The sequence below is a fragment of the Haliaeetus leucocephalus genome, unplaced genomic scaffold (genome assembly GCF_000737465.1).
Source record: "Haliaeetus leucocephalus isolate CR32 unplaced genomic scaffold, Haliaeetus_leucocephalus-4.0 Scaffold61, whole genome shotgun sequence".
NCBI lineage: Eukaryota > Metazoa > Chordata > Aves > Accipitriformes > Accipitridae > Haliaeetus > Haliaeetus leucocephalus.
Window position 1 is genome coordinate 1359266 of NW_010972497.1, and position 15301 is coordinate 1374566.

General features: G+C 36.7%; 1 protein-coding gene across 6 annotated transcripts in view; it reads right to left on the reverse strand.

Annotated features, from left to right (window-relative positions):
• The window catches only part of RBM26 (RNA binding motif protein 26), a 56377-nt gene that overhangs the window by 5402 nt on the left and 35674 nt on the right, over positions 1-15301 (reverse strand). For 5 of the 6 annotated variants that reach the window (XR_775071.1, XM_010578276.1, XM_010578293.1 and 2 more), the window contains 5 exons: positions 13918-13992; positions 13078-13248; positions 6118-6222; positions 3363-3572; positions 850-936 (listed from right to left, as the gene is read on the reverse strand). Coding sequence is in view for 5 of the 6 variants with exons in the window: in XM_010578276.1 (XP_010576578.1) it covers positions 850-936; positions 3363-3572; positions 6118-6222; positions 13078-13248; positions 13918-13992 (648 nt within the window). In the remaining variant the exon portion in view is untranslated. The remainder of the gene's footprint in view (positions 1-849; positions 937-3362; positions 3573-6117; positions 6223-13077; positions 13249-13917; positions 13993-15301) is intronic. The other variant, XM_010578305.1, reaches the window with a different exon arrangement.

Genomic DNA, 15301 nt, shown 5'->3' on the forward strand with positions numbered 1-15301 from the left:
GAGTTTTCTCACTTTTACTCTTCAATTCTCTCCCCCATCCCGCTGTGGGAGGAGTGAGCAAGCGGCCACGTGGTGCTAAGTTGCCAGCTGGGGTTAAACCACAACATCAGGATACTCCTTCCCAATGGTGACGCAAGGATTTTAAAGAAAACAAAACCATTTGCTGAACAACTATGTTCATTATTTTGCGCAGGTTCACATACTGCCTACACCACAGAGGCCCGCTGAGCCAAACGTATAAAGTCCTAATGATCCATACGTAAACACGCCAAATTACAACATACGTCAACTCTGGATTTTAGTCTCTAAAAGTTACTGCAATAATTCTATACTTCTGTAATTTCCTAAATTTCTAAAAAATATGGGGGGGGAAAGCAGGGGGGGCAGGGGCAGAGAATCCCATCACATCAAATCACATTTACACTATTACAGGTCTTCAGGCAAAGGTAAATCAAACTGATCCCAAACAAAATATATAGGCTTACTCTGCAGGATGTCAGTGAAATTTCAGGAAGACTGTGAAGGTACCAAGTCTTCAGGTGAGAAAAAAAAAAAGTCAATTAAATAAAGATAAACCAAGACATCCAGCTATCAATTCCCAAGTGTTTCTCCTAATTTCTCTCTTGCATCCTGTACTTGAGTGTGCTATAGACATCCTCACTTCCTAAGTATGTCAGTAATACACTGTTCTGATAGATTTGTTTAATACAGAATTAAACTTTTGTGTCAGACTTCTTTTAAAATGTTTTAAAATAATTAGCAGCATTACATTTAATAAAATATAGAAGTAAAAAGTAACTAGAAAGTAGTTGAATGTTGCAGAGTATTTTCAACAAAGGTTATACTCACAGCTTCAGCTTCTGCTCTTGTTTTAAAGGTAATCACTGCATGGAGAGAAGAGTCATCTATCTGGCAATCTTCAATTTCACCATATTGCTTTTAATAAATAAAAAAAAAGCTTAGTGAAATAGATCTCCACCTCTAAAAAATGTTGTCCTAAATGAAATGCCCTCAAAAACCATATAAAATTAGAACAGTGTACCTTTCACAGCTTTAATGACAATCAGACTATTTGTCTTTGTAAGGAATACAGTTACTTTTACTTGCATTTCTAAAACACAAGTACTGTAGTCTCTGGATTTCCTGACTGTAAACATACAGGTATGAAGTAAAATTATGACAGAAAAAGAGCTTGTTCTGCTTCAATACTTCTCTCCTGATCAGAAAGAAGGAATCTTGGGATGATTCCATTAGTCTACCATGAAACTCTTCCACAAAGATTTATTAGACGCAGGGACTATAGAAGAAGTTTCAAAACTTAACTTGATTTCAGCATCTGAAGAACCTAACCCATCTATTCCTGTAATGGACTCTATGGTATTGCTACCTTTAATGCCACCATCACTGTAGGTGATGCATAGGTGGAGTGCACTGCTGATGTACAGAGAGTTGTGATACCATATCACAGAAACAGAAATACAGCTCAGTGCATTTCCATAGAATTTGGAGCAAGTTTAAAACAACAAATGCACAACCTGTAAAATGAAGTAATTAACATTTTTTCTCAGTGTTGTACTACTAACACTGTGAATAGACTTGTATTTGTTGACACTACTAAGGTTTTTTTGTTAATATTTTTGTTTGTTAAAGATAGTAAGTATAATACTCCCTACAATAAAACCAAAGTGTAAGAAAACGCTAAGTTCTGAGCAAATTTATGACCATAAACCAACATCATACAGCAAGCTTTTAACAGTGGCAGAGTCTCTGTCTTCATTTTTATATTCTTCGCAGTCAGTAAGAGAAGTACATAATGAAATGAAAAATACGAAATGACCAGCAAAATTTACTTTAGCAATATTCATAAGGCCAACTAAATCAGAATATGATACTGTAGATTAAAAATAAGTTTTTTCTTATATGCATCATTAATACTGGACTCAGAAACAGCCTATGCTTGACCAAGTGGATTGTATTGCTGCGCTTTAAAGTTATATGTTCTTAGTTTTACACCAAAAATTTATAAAGCCGTTGCTCAAATGTTCAGTCCATCATACATCTCTGTAGAAAGTAATTTTGTTCCCCTTATGGGTATGATGGTTCCCTTTTTGTTCCCCCATATAGGTCTGATGTGGAGCATTTATTTAAGGGGAACACGTACATTCATGTACATATAGAGAGAGCGCTCCTGGAAACATGACACCTTAAAACCCCCGGTATAATAGTAGTGTTTTTTTTGTCGTGGTTTTGGTTTTTTGGTTTGTGGCTTTTTGGTTGTTGTTTTCTGGGGTTTGGGGGGGTTTTGTGGTTTGGGTTTTTTTTTGTTGTTTTTTTGTTGGTTTTTTTTTAAGGGAGACCCAGGTCCTTGTTGACTTTTGTCCTTTGAAAAGCTACTTGCATGGCTGCCAGACAGGAACTATTAAGTACACTGACTGGAGTAGAATTTACTGGACTTACTGGCTCCTGGACTTCTACCTTCAGAGAGGACAACTGCAATTAAATATTGAAAAAAAAACAAAAACAAAACCAAACAAAAAAACAGCGAAGGGGGGGGGGGGGGGGTCACAGATGAAGATTCACACAATTTATGCCACCAGATATTCTTAACATTCTTTCCATAGAATAAACAAATTTCCTTTTATTATAACATTTTTTTAAGGAGGACAAGGGTTTTTATAAATTTATGTTGATCTCTTACTTCATTATATTTGCAAATAAAAATTTGCTAAAAATTATGTACATCAATTTATCTTTTTTTTAGACTAAACCCCCCCCAAAAAAGTAGAAAGAGCTCTGACTTCTTAAGCTTACAGACAGAAACCTTTGGCTGCCCTGCCAAGAGCTGCATATAGTTGCACAATTCTCATCTTGATTCTTAAAATTCAGGAAGTTAGGCAAAAGCATTGAAAATTTTCTGTGAAAATTTTCATTAAGCACTTGTTAAGATACTTCAATAAAGATAAATAGACTTCAGGTATTGAAAGTTTTGGCACTGAATCAGTCTTTGTTCTCATGATCCCTTCAATTATTTTATCTTTCTATACCTAAAAATTCATAACAAGTTTACATATACCCTGAACAAATAAATATTCTAAGTCCTTACTTGATATTCTCAATTTCCTTTCTTTTTAAGAAAAAAACCAACCCTTATAAATGGTATGCAGTCACAGTTATAATTAGTTGAATCAATAGTGTAACTTCTCTTTGTTTCACCTTTTTCTGATGCATCTTCTTTTTCCATGAACAGGTATATCATGTTAAAGATTCACTCCTAAATAATATTTCCAGATGAATTGAATCAAGAGAAAACAAGTAATTCAATACGTCACCCAAAGAACAGAAAAAGTGAAATTGCCACATACCGCAAAATGAGGAAGAAGATCTTCTCTATCACTTTCTGTAAATGCAGAGATTTCTAATGCCCTAGGTCGATGATCCACAACTGCATGCACAGGAACTCCTCTGCCTCTACCCCGGCCTCGTATTCCTCTACCTCTGCTACGTGATGCACCCCGACCTCTTGCATGAACCCCTCTACCACGAACTGAAGAAAGAATCCCTCGTTTGGCAGCCTAAGATGTTTATACATAACATATTCATGTATTAAAATTCATAATCTAAGTATTTAGACAAAATTAACAAACACATATTCTGACGTTTCCTAAAAACACATCCCCAAACAAACCTCAGAAAGAGCAGCTTACGGGTCTTAAAATAACAAAAGGTGAACACGTTAATAACGTTAAAAAGCTAATACTGTTAATTATTAACAGATCAAAAATAGGATGGAAATAGGAAAAAAAAAGAGGTATTAAAAACAGATATCAAAAGAGCCCTTATCTGTGAGGATAATTCCTCACAGGAGAAAGGAACTGCAGTACAACATTTGAAATTTCATTAACAAATTTTCTTGATGTGGTAACTACCTACTTAATTTGTCTCTTTATCTTTGTCTCTTAATTTGTCTCTGAAGGTCCAGCCAGGACTTTTATTCTGACCAGAATTAATGCAGCATAATAGCTTTTGGCCACAGAATTGTGAGGTACGAAACAGAGGCTCTAATGAGCACCTCCAAGGACAAAGTAATCCCTAAAAATTTGGCCCTACATACTCACTAATTTCCGTTCCCACAATACCTGTGTATCCCTTCTAAAGAACTGGCATGCACTCTCCAAGAAAAGTCAAAAGGCCGATGACAGTATCTCCGACAGCCATTTAAAAAATAATTTGCAAAAAGTTATTTTAAGTTTCAAAAAAGCACTTTCAAGGATTTAATTTTAACATTCCTAACAAGAAAAAAAAAATCTTTTCAAACCCAAATGGATCTGATGTAGGAATCAAATGTTAAATGAAATCATTATAACAATGTTTTTAACATATCCTACAGTGTTTACAACTCAAGCACTGATAGCACTACTTTAATGCATGCCAGTGATATCACCCACAAGGAGATCAATCTGTTAAGGCTTTATTCATTAAATTATTAACGTAATTTTACAATAGTATATAGTTCACTTTTTATTTTTTTGTAAATAGAATCCTGCAGGTTTTGGGGTGGTTGTTTTTTTTTTTAAAACATTTTTAAATGGTTAAAGGATTATAATCCAGAAAGTTAAAGATAATGCTGACTCAACAATCAAGCTGTATACTGTTTGGGTTTTCTCACAGTAAAATCAGGGCCACCTGGAACAGAACAGCAGATTATGAGCCACAGAAGCAACACATGAATATTGTGGGAGTTAAAGTCACAAAGACAATGTGCGAATAAAAGTTTTTCTAAAGAATTTGTAAGAATATTGAAGAATCAAACAAACATCAAGGCAACCCCCCCCATATATCCCTCTTGTAAATTATACAAGGGATACATTTCATGCTGTTCCTTGAATCATACTGGTGTGCTTTACTAATAACCCTGTTTTTCTCCATCTACTTTGATTGGTATTTTCTAAAAGCTTCAGAATATTCATTTTACTAGCAAAAATTATTTTCCTGAAAGAGCTACAATTGTCTTTTCCAACTCAAAATACAAACTCAGTGAGAGATGGAATAGGATTAGCACACTCAACTGCAGTGTAACTTTATCTTGAATGAGCACATGCTTTTCTACTCCTATTTTAAATATCATTCAGTTCACATATTTTCTAAAATGTACGATTTATAAATAAGTTTTTAGTACACTAATGAATTATTATTCACCATCAGAATATATATTGTTAACATAAGCTTTTATGTCATCTCTTAAATTGGCTTGGCTTATTAACAAACCTATTTTCACAATTACCAAAGCTGCGTAACAACTTAGTTTTAAAGTAAGATTTTAATGCAACTTAGCCATACGTATGTGCACTGTGTTCATATGTAGTTATACATAAGACATGACCAAACTTCATTAAGACAAGAGGGATTTAAGCGACACAGCAGCCTGCTTAACAGTAAAAAGAGATAAGATTATCATGCAATTAAGTACATATTACACAATCATATAGGCAAGACAGTGCAATGTAACAGAATAACACCCACAGCATTCAGAATTTCTCAAAATAAGACACAGATATGAAGAATCTTGCACAGCCTTCTCAATTTTTTAAAAAGCAAGTACTTTAAGAGAAAGCGTGTTTCTATACATTGAACGCTTCTTGAAACACTGTATTTGTTTTTGATAAGTCCTCCTCTTGAAACCAATGCTGTAATAATATTACTTCTGGCACCTCAGCCTTTTGGTTAATCTCATTAAGAGGATGCTAACATTTAAGAATAAAAGATCAAGCAGTGTTTTTTAACTCTTCAGTATGAAACACACCACCACCTACAGGCAACAAAACCACTCCACGTTCTAAAGGAAGCATTACTACCACAAATCTGTAAGAAACCACATCATCCAAACAGTTACAGAAATTAAACAAATTAGCAATCAAAATTAAAGACAATACTATTTCTCTACCTCAGTGGAATTCAGAAACTGATTTTTTAAAATATTATTGCTAAATGCCTCCATTTACATGCAACTTAACATTGCACTCTGGAAAAATATATTTATGATACAATATCCAAGCTAATAAACATATATGAAAATATTTGATTAAAAGTTAATTGCTACAAAAGAAGAGACAAACATACTTCCAGCTGTAGCTCTGTATATTTTCGTCTTAATTCAGTAACTTCCTCCCCAGCTTGCATCTTCTTGTATAAATCCAGTTCAGTATCTAGTAACTCTTTCTGCATCTAAGAAATTGTTACGGTAAATTATTAGTTCCACAGTTCACATTCTCTACTGAGGAAACAATTTTCTGATAAAACCCAAGAATCCATTGCTACGTTCCTATCAGAAGGCTATTTTAGAAATACACAGCGAATTAAAGATTGGCCAGCGTTGGCCTCCAGGCAAAAGGTGCTGTGGCAGACTTACCTATCTGGAAAACAGATTCCTAGAAACATTAAGGAAAGGGAATTTGAAAACTAGAAGCTGTACTGGAATTTGAAACTTAACCAAGTTGTGGCTTATTAATTCAAATCACAGCTCTAACTTTGCAGGTATACTGCTTACTACCTTAGGTTTCCATCTTCAAAAACAAACTAAGCACAAGCTTAGGTAGCCTTCTTGGCAAGATAAAACTTCAATGTGTAGCAGTATGTTTCTGAGCTTGCTGATGTCAAAACTTTTAAGACTACCACACAAAGCCAAAGCCAAGAGAATTTTTTCTAAACTAGAGATACACAAAATAAGAATTATATAGTAGTGATGATGAGATAAAAAGGGATTCTACACAAAAAAAGAAGTACAATTATGAATGAATACAAAATCCATTATCAGTATTGAGAAAAAGCATCTAAGTTTATCACAATTCCATAATGCAAAAAGCACAAATGGTAGTTCTGTTCAGACCACAGTAGAAAAAACACAGTAACAAGACCTCTGCTAACAAAAGGTTGGTCTCTGATGCACCCAGTTGCCTTCCAGCACACAATACCTTAAAAAAAGATATGAGAAAGTTCAAAAATATATATGAAACTGAAAGGTGTCTCTGAACCCAAATTTAGACCTGTTCATTGCAACCATTGAGGTGCAGGTGCTGGTACAGGTGCAGGAAAGGGCTTTATGCAGCCCATGAAAATTTTATTTGAAGTTCTGTTCCAAACTGAAAGCTTTCTTTTTTTTTTTTTTTTTTTTTAAAATGGAAAAAGCAGCAGCCAAATGTTCTGGTGATATCACAAATGAAGGATAAAATTATAAATGATTGTGAAACAGTTTCACATTTACACCCATTGATTCAAAACCACAGCATGTAATGCATTCAAAGGCTGGTTGTCAAGAGATGAAGGTTTCGCAGTTGTGACAGTTGGAAACCAAGTATTACCACTGAATGATAAAGGGTTTTTTTTGTTTCTTTGTTTTTTCCTGGAAGCTTTAAAAGAAAAAAAGCTGGATTATTCAACTGGCAACTTCAACCTGAACCCCTTTCAGCCCCATTTTCTGATCATCTACAGCAATCACAGAAAAAAATCCATTATCTCCTGTATAATGGTTTTCAAAGTTTTCAAAATTGGAAACAGTGTTTCTCTCAAATCCCACTGCGTTGCAACACATCAATGACATGGCAAAACAAACACTTCTGAAGTTTAATAATGACCAGCAGTTAGAACTCACAAAGCAGCCAGTGACACTGGTGTCGTAAAGAATTTGAGGTTTATTTCTAGTGCTCTTAATGAAGACTTCTCTTATAAAGCTGTGCCAGGTCTCAGGAAGAAAATACCTCCTTCAAGATACACCAAGAGGCAGCAAAGGTTTCTACACTCGGGGGGGAAGAGTATTTTGTAATCTGCATGAACTGGAACAAGACAAAAATAGGTAAAGATAATGGCACAGTCACACGGGCCCCATCTTCGTTTGCACGGTCTTCAGAGCTGCCCAGGTTTTAAACACTAAGAAAATGCAAGAGAACCTAGAGCAAAGTCTTTCAGAAAATTGTCAAAGTTGTAAATTTTAACTGAAGGCTCTGTTAGTTCCTCACTTTCACAAAGGTCAGATGGGACTGACTGTTTTCTCTCTTTCAAATGTTAACAAAACAATGCTCAGAGATAATTCACAATCTCCCAGAGAGGAAAGCTATCAATAAAATCAACTTTTCTACAGTTGGGATATTTTGCCCATTATGAAATGGGTTTGCTCAAAATGTTTCTTCACCTTCATATTACAAAGGAAATGGAAAACCAGCACAAGAACTTCATTAAAATTGTAGTTCAAATTACCATATTGCCTCACTTTACTAAGCAAAACCAACAGTCACACGAGGAAGTGGTGGACCAGGTTGCCAAGCAAAGGGTGATGTGGGCAGATAGGGTCTCAAGATCAACAAAACAGGGTTGAAGGGGGACCACTTCAAGCATACACATACCAATCCACATAAATGAGGGAGGGCCTACAGAACAGTATCACAAGGGAAGATCTCATTTATTTTCTGGGCAATCAGTGCCTCTCTGAAGAGCCTGTACACTAATACACACACCATGTGAAACAAAGAGGAGGAATTAGATGTCTGTGTGCACTTACAGCACTACAATCTCACTGGGACTACAGAAACATTGCAGGAAGACTCACACGACTGGAGCGGTGCAGTGGACGGATACAGTCTCTTAAGGAAGGACAAGCCAGGATGGCAAGGAGCAGGAGTTGCCCGTTATGTGAGAGAGCAGTATGAATGCACAGAGCTCTGCTTGGGGACAGACGATGAGCCAGTCAAAAAGTTTATGAGTCAGGATTAAGACAGCAGACCTATGTGTGCAACTTTGCAGCGGGTGCGTACTACACACTGCCTGATCAGGTAAAAGAAGTAGATGAGACCTTCTTCAGACAATTGGAAGAAGCCTCCTGTTTAAAGACTCTGGGCCTGGGTATCTGCTGTAAAGGCAGGATGATTTTCAAGAATCACATCCTCCCAAGTTCCAGGGCATGCAGGAAATAAAGGACAGGTGGCAGGATGCCTGCCTGGATGAACAAGGAGACCCTAACAAAACTTAAATCCAAAAACAAGGTGTACAGGAGGTGGAAGCAGGGTTAGATCACAGAAGGAACATAGAGAGACTGTCTGAGCATGCAGGCACTGGTTTGGAAAACCAAAGCCCACCTAGAGTTGAATCTGGCAAGAGGGGTGAGAAACAAGAAGAAAGGCTTATGCATATCTGTCCTGGTTTCAGCTGGGATAGAGTTAATTGTCTTCCTAGGAGCTGGTACAGTGCTATGTTTTTTAATTTGGTATGAGGAGAATGTTGATAACACACTGATGTTTTCAGTTGTTGCTAAGTAGTGTTTAGTCTAAAGTCAAGGATTTTTCAGCTTCTCATGCCCAGCCAGCGAGAAGGCTGGAGGGGACACAGCCAGGACAGCTGACCCCAACTGGCCAGAGGGGTATTCCATACTATGTGACATCATGTCCAGTATATAAATTGGGGGGAGTGGGGATGGGGGAACGCCACCCGGGGACTAACCGGGTGTTGGTCGGTGGGTGGTGAGCAATTGCATTGTGCATTGCTTGTATATTCCAATCCTTTTATTATTACTATTGTAATTTTACCAGTGTTATCATTAATAGTTTCTTCTTTTCTGTTCTATTAAACTGTTCGTATCTCAACTGACGAGTTTTATTTTTTTTCCCCAATTCCCTCCCCCATCCCACTGGGCTGGGGGGAAGTGAGTGAGCAGCTGCGTGGTGCTTAGTTGCTGGCTGGGGTTAAACCACGACAACGTCTATCAGCAGCAAGAGGAACACTATGCTGTGAAAAATGTGGGCTGACTGCTGAATGTGAAAGGGGACCTGGAAACAAACGACATGGAACAGCTGAGGTGCTCCTCAGTCCTCCTCCTCCTCCTCAGTCTTTAGAGGAAAGACTTGCCTTCAGCAATTCCAGACCCTGACACTAGTGTAAAAGCCAAAGCAAGAAGACTTACCTTTGTTGGAGGAGAATCAAGTTTGGAAACATTTAAACAAACTGGACATACACAGAAACCTAGGGCCCAATAGGATGCAAGCATTAAGTACCGAGCGAGCTCATTGATGTCATTGCAAAGTCAATTTCAATTATCTTTGAAAGGTCATGGCCTTTGGGGGAGGTTCCTCGGGACTGAGAAAAAACAAGCATCACTGATCTTCAAAAAGGGCAAGGAGATCTGGGGAACTACACACTGGTCAGCCTCACCACAATCCCTAGGAAGATGAAGGAGCAAATAACCTTCAAAACCATTTCCAAGAATGTTAAGAACAAGGCGGCGATTGAGGAAAAAGAAGGAGAAATCATGCTTGACCTTAACAGCTGTCTACAGTGAGATGACTGACTTGGTGGACAAGAGCAGAGTAGTGGAAGTAGTTTATCCTGACTCCAGTAAGGCTTTCAATACTGCCGCCCACAACATCCTCACAGCCAAAGGATCAAGTGCTGACTAGATAGGTGGACAGCGAGATGAACTGAAAACTGGCTGAACTGCTGGGTCCAAAGGGTTCTGATCAGTGGCAGAAAGTCCATCTGGAGACCAGTCACTAATGGTGTACCCCAGCAGTAACGTCTTCATTAGTGACCTGGATGGTAAGACAGAGTGTGCCCTCAGCAAGTTTGTGGACAATACAAAATTTGGAGGAGCGGCTGGTACACCAGCTGGTTGTGTTTCCATTCAGAAAGATCTTGACATGCTGGAGAAATGGGGCAGGAGGAACCTCCTGCATTTCAACAAAGGGAACTGCCAAGTCCTGCACCTTAGCAGGAGTAACCCCAGCCACCAGCCCAGGTTGGGGGCTGCCCAGATGAAGAGGACCTGAGGGGTCCTGGTAGCAGAAAAGAAGTTGAACACGAGCCAGCAGTGCATCCCTGAGGCAAAGATGACTGACGGCCTCCTGCGCTGCATTAGGAAGAGCACCACCAGAAGGTCAAGGCAGGTGATCCTTCTCTACTCTGCAGTGGTGTGGCCACACATGGAGTGCTGTGTCCAGCTCCAGGCTCCCCAGCACAAGAGAGACATACTGGAGTGACTCCAGCAAAAGGCCACAAAGATGATTAAGGGATTGGAGCATCTACTATATGAGCAGAGGCTGACAAAGCTGGGATTGTTTAACTTCAGGAAGAGAAGCTGGTGGGGAGGATCTTATCCATGTGTATAACTACTTAGTAGGGATGAGCAAAGAAGACATCCAGACTCTTCTTAGTGGTGCATGGTGATGGAACAGGACAATCCCCAGAGATCCCTTCTAATCTCAATTATTTTGAGCAATTTTGTGTTATCAGACTATTTTCTTGTCCACTCCAAGAATTTACTAGACCACTCTCAGGGTAAAATAACCGTCATGGGTTAAAACACTGCATTTAAGTTTTCTAGACAAGAATTTGCCAAGTTTTCATGATGCAACTTGCTTCTTATTTCTATGGGTCTGGATTCATTTCCTTGCATATGACAAAATCCACAACCAACTGTTATTCTTGGATCAAAAGTGATATAAACTGTTTTCTTCCTGTTCAAATTTATGAAGCACTGTACACCACCAGCAGAAGACTATTTCTCAAAAACATAAGGCTTTCACAATCAAATGCAGCTTTAAAAATATTGCCAATTTCTAGGTCTTCTACAGTTCAAATTCACTCCACAGGTAGCTTACTTCCTTCAGACCTCTCAGAAACATTTTCTCACCAGACATCCACTTTCTCTCAAAAACATAAACACATTAAAAAAAAAAACCCTTCTCTTCTCTCATCTCCAAAAAAGAAGAGTTTAATCTTGTTATAGTGGTGCCTGAATTCTGGTATTACTACCCTTAGTTCCCCCTCTAAAACACAGTAGAATATTCCACTGCAATGGAACTTGTTTTAAGAGGTATAAACTGACTTCCAAAAATTATAATCTATGCCCCTTTTTAGGATAAAAATACGCTCCTTCAACTTTTTCCTGAAAACGATGCAAGAAGCTATAGTGAGTACATACAGGTCATTTCAGTATTCCTTTCTGATATTTCTTTTCAAAACTGTATATCACTGTAATTTACACTGCAGTTACTTTTAATACCTATATTTCTAGGTAAAATAAAGCAGTAGAAATGCTGCTTCAAACTGAAAACTAATGAACCATTTAAATTAAATCTGGGTTGTAACATTATACCAGCTTTTTAAAACAGAATCTCAAACATTAAAAGACTAAACATTCTGAAGATTTAAGAACTGAATGAAATTAGCAAGAAAAGATCAAGACTTTTTGTCTTTACTCGAAAATACACTGTACAAAAAAACCTGCTCTTTTATTAGTATGCACTTCCTCACTTGATAAAGGAAGAAAAACTTGTAATATATTTTTAAAAAAAACTTACTAATTTCTTAAAATGTTATTTCTCAAAGTCTCACTTAATTCTTAATCACCTTGTGACCTGTTTAGGAACAAATACTTCTATAAAAAGCAAAATACTGCATTTTAAAAAGGTAATATAATTGCATCTTTAAGCAGCTGGGAAATTGGTTATAGCCATATACTAACAAGAATGATAGCAAAGGACAGAAAATCCTGCCACAGGTGCAACCCAAACATAGGTAGCTAGATCAAAGGAAAACTGACCAGTATAATCTTCAATCTAAAAAGCTTAATATATTGAAAAATTTCAGTGACATAAAAAGCTTCAGAAATTTATGTACCAGTACAGCAGTCAACTAATTTCATGAAGCATTTTGTGTATTAAACCTGACCAGAAGATATGCGTTGCATAATGATAATCCCTTTGCATCAGAAATACTATTTTCATGATTTCTATTCAAATTAAGAAAGCAATAGACTATACACAAAAGATCAGATAAAACAAAAGAAATAATCATAAGATTTGGGGGAGGGAGGGGGGTGCGTGTGTTGATTTTCCAGATGATGCAATATCTGTGTAACAGTGGGTAAACCTTTTAGCCAACAGCATGGCTTTAAAATTAATTATGTTCCTTTAAAAAGATGACTTCAAAATTAAACCAGTATAGTTCTAAATACTGCTGATGTGGCTGCATATTTTTATTCTGCTAACATAAGCATGTGAATTCATCTTATTAAAAAGCTGACCAAAACTTGAGTACCTGAGTCTTAGTTTTCATGCTTTTTAAAGGAGTCCCTCCTCCTGGTGATACACCTTTTAATTCATCCTTTAACTTGGTAATGCTATTAGTCAAAATTTCCAGTGTTTTCATGATTTCTGCTTTGTCTTCTGACTTCATGGCTTTATTCTTCTCCAGCTTTGAAATAAGCATCTGTCCAATTTAAAAAATTAATAAAATAAAAAAAATATCTTTTTATTTAGCAACTACTATTACAGATTTCTTTTCCAGTACTCATTACAACCAATGGAAAACCAGAATATTGCATTTCTTTTGGTGTGATCTTCAAACTCAATATATAGTGCTTTTAACAGCTTACGTTAAATTAAAATCTTTGTCTGAATCTCCGATTAATTAATTTGCTAACAAACATCTGATATCTCCACTTCATTTGGACAGATTTGCTCAACATACTTAAATTATTTCAAAATTTTTATCCAACTTAAATGACATTGTGGCCTTTCTCTTCTCCTAAGCTTAAATGCAGTCATGCATACTTTTCTACATCAATCTTTCCTGCTCTTGTGAAGTACAACTCTCAGGCTTTCATTTGCCCCCAAAAACATAAGTATGTCACACCCAAATTAAGCAATTTAAACTAAAATTGCACCTAAATCGCATAAGCTTGTAGTTTAAGTGAACTAACAAGACAAGTTAGATTAAAATTCTAAACTTAAAATAATGTCGTAATACCTTTCTACAAGAATGTTTATTTTACAGGCCAGTTTTGTAGCTCACGCTTACAAAATCTGAAATATTTTAAAGTAGTGAACTGGGATTTTACAACTGTATTGCTGACTTTCTTTAATGCTAACATCTTACCTTTTGTGTTTCAATGTGCTTCTCTAAGATTTCTTGCTTCTTTTTTCTCACGTCTTGTTGAAGTCGTAATGCTTCCTAGAAGCATAAAAAAATTAAAGTTTTTAGATTTTGAAAAAATAATGCTAGAAGAATACTACACTATACCTGACAACTATACAGTAGTAACTTACAGTAACAGGGAAAAAATTAATAATAGAAACACAAGGGACTAATAGGCAATATTTTTCAAATTATGTTTTGGAAAATAACACATCACCGAATTAGTGAAGGATCTAATGATCTTTCTTAGATCTGTGCTGGGAAGACTTCATTATTACTTATGTACAAAGTAACCACTTACACAACTCCACTGAAAGCTGAAAGGCAATATAATACACTACCGCAAGACATACAACATACAAGAGTTCAAATGTGCAAGGACAGTATCTTGAAAACTGTAAATCAAGTCCATCAATTAAAACATTCTGCAGTACAGTTACAAGCAAAAAGAAATACATTCTATTTTCTAAAACTGAAGTGTTACCCAAAGAAAACCATCACTTTTGCATCTGACTGCTATAACTTGGAAGTGACAAGTACTAGCACTCCATCTGCTAAAACCAGAATCTTGACATTGCAATGGGCCAATCAAAATAAATTGAAACTGATGAATTTGTGACATATTGCACTCAGAAGGAGAAGCAGGAGGAGATGCTACAGCTGCTGTGCTCAGCTCCTACTAATGTCACTTGAGAGAAAGCAATTGCTTCTTGCTCTCAGATACAGACTGTAGAAGTCTTAGGAGGATACTTGCAGAAAACAATTAAGACCTTTGATATCAACATATTTAATGGGATAAAAGAGGACAAGCAGATGATGATTTTGCACCTCTAGATCACCCATCAACCAGGATTCATTATCTTATACAAAGAGTATAAATGCATAACAGTCATAAAAAAGAAATAGTAATAAGGTTTCTGTATGTCTTCCCAAATACTGACAAATTCTGCTGCATGAAATGTTAGTTTTGCAATACAGTGTGCAATAATTTTTCTGAACTGAAAAGGAAGATAAGACAAGGGGATGAATGCTAAGAAAAACTAGGGAGACAGGAGGAAAGAAGGGAGGGAGTCCCACAAAATCACGTTTTCCCACAAGTACTAGTATATAGTAATAGAAATCTCTGAATAGAGGAAGGAGCACAAGAGCACATGAAAAAAGAGCCAATCACTTAGCACATCTTCAGTGTCTTCTGTCAAAAAAACCCCCCTACAGATGTCATGATGAGTCAATAATTTTACTACGAGCTTTTTGCCATTTCACAGGCACTTAGCATCTTAACTTGAAAGGTAAAGGCTCTAATTCTGAAAAATATGTTTTAGGGGACAAATATGAAATTAAATTC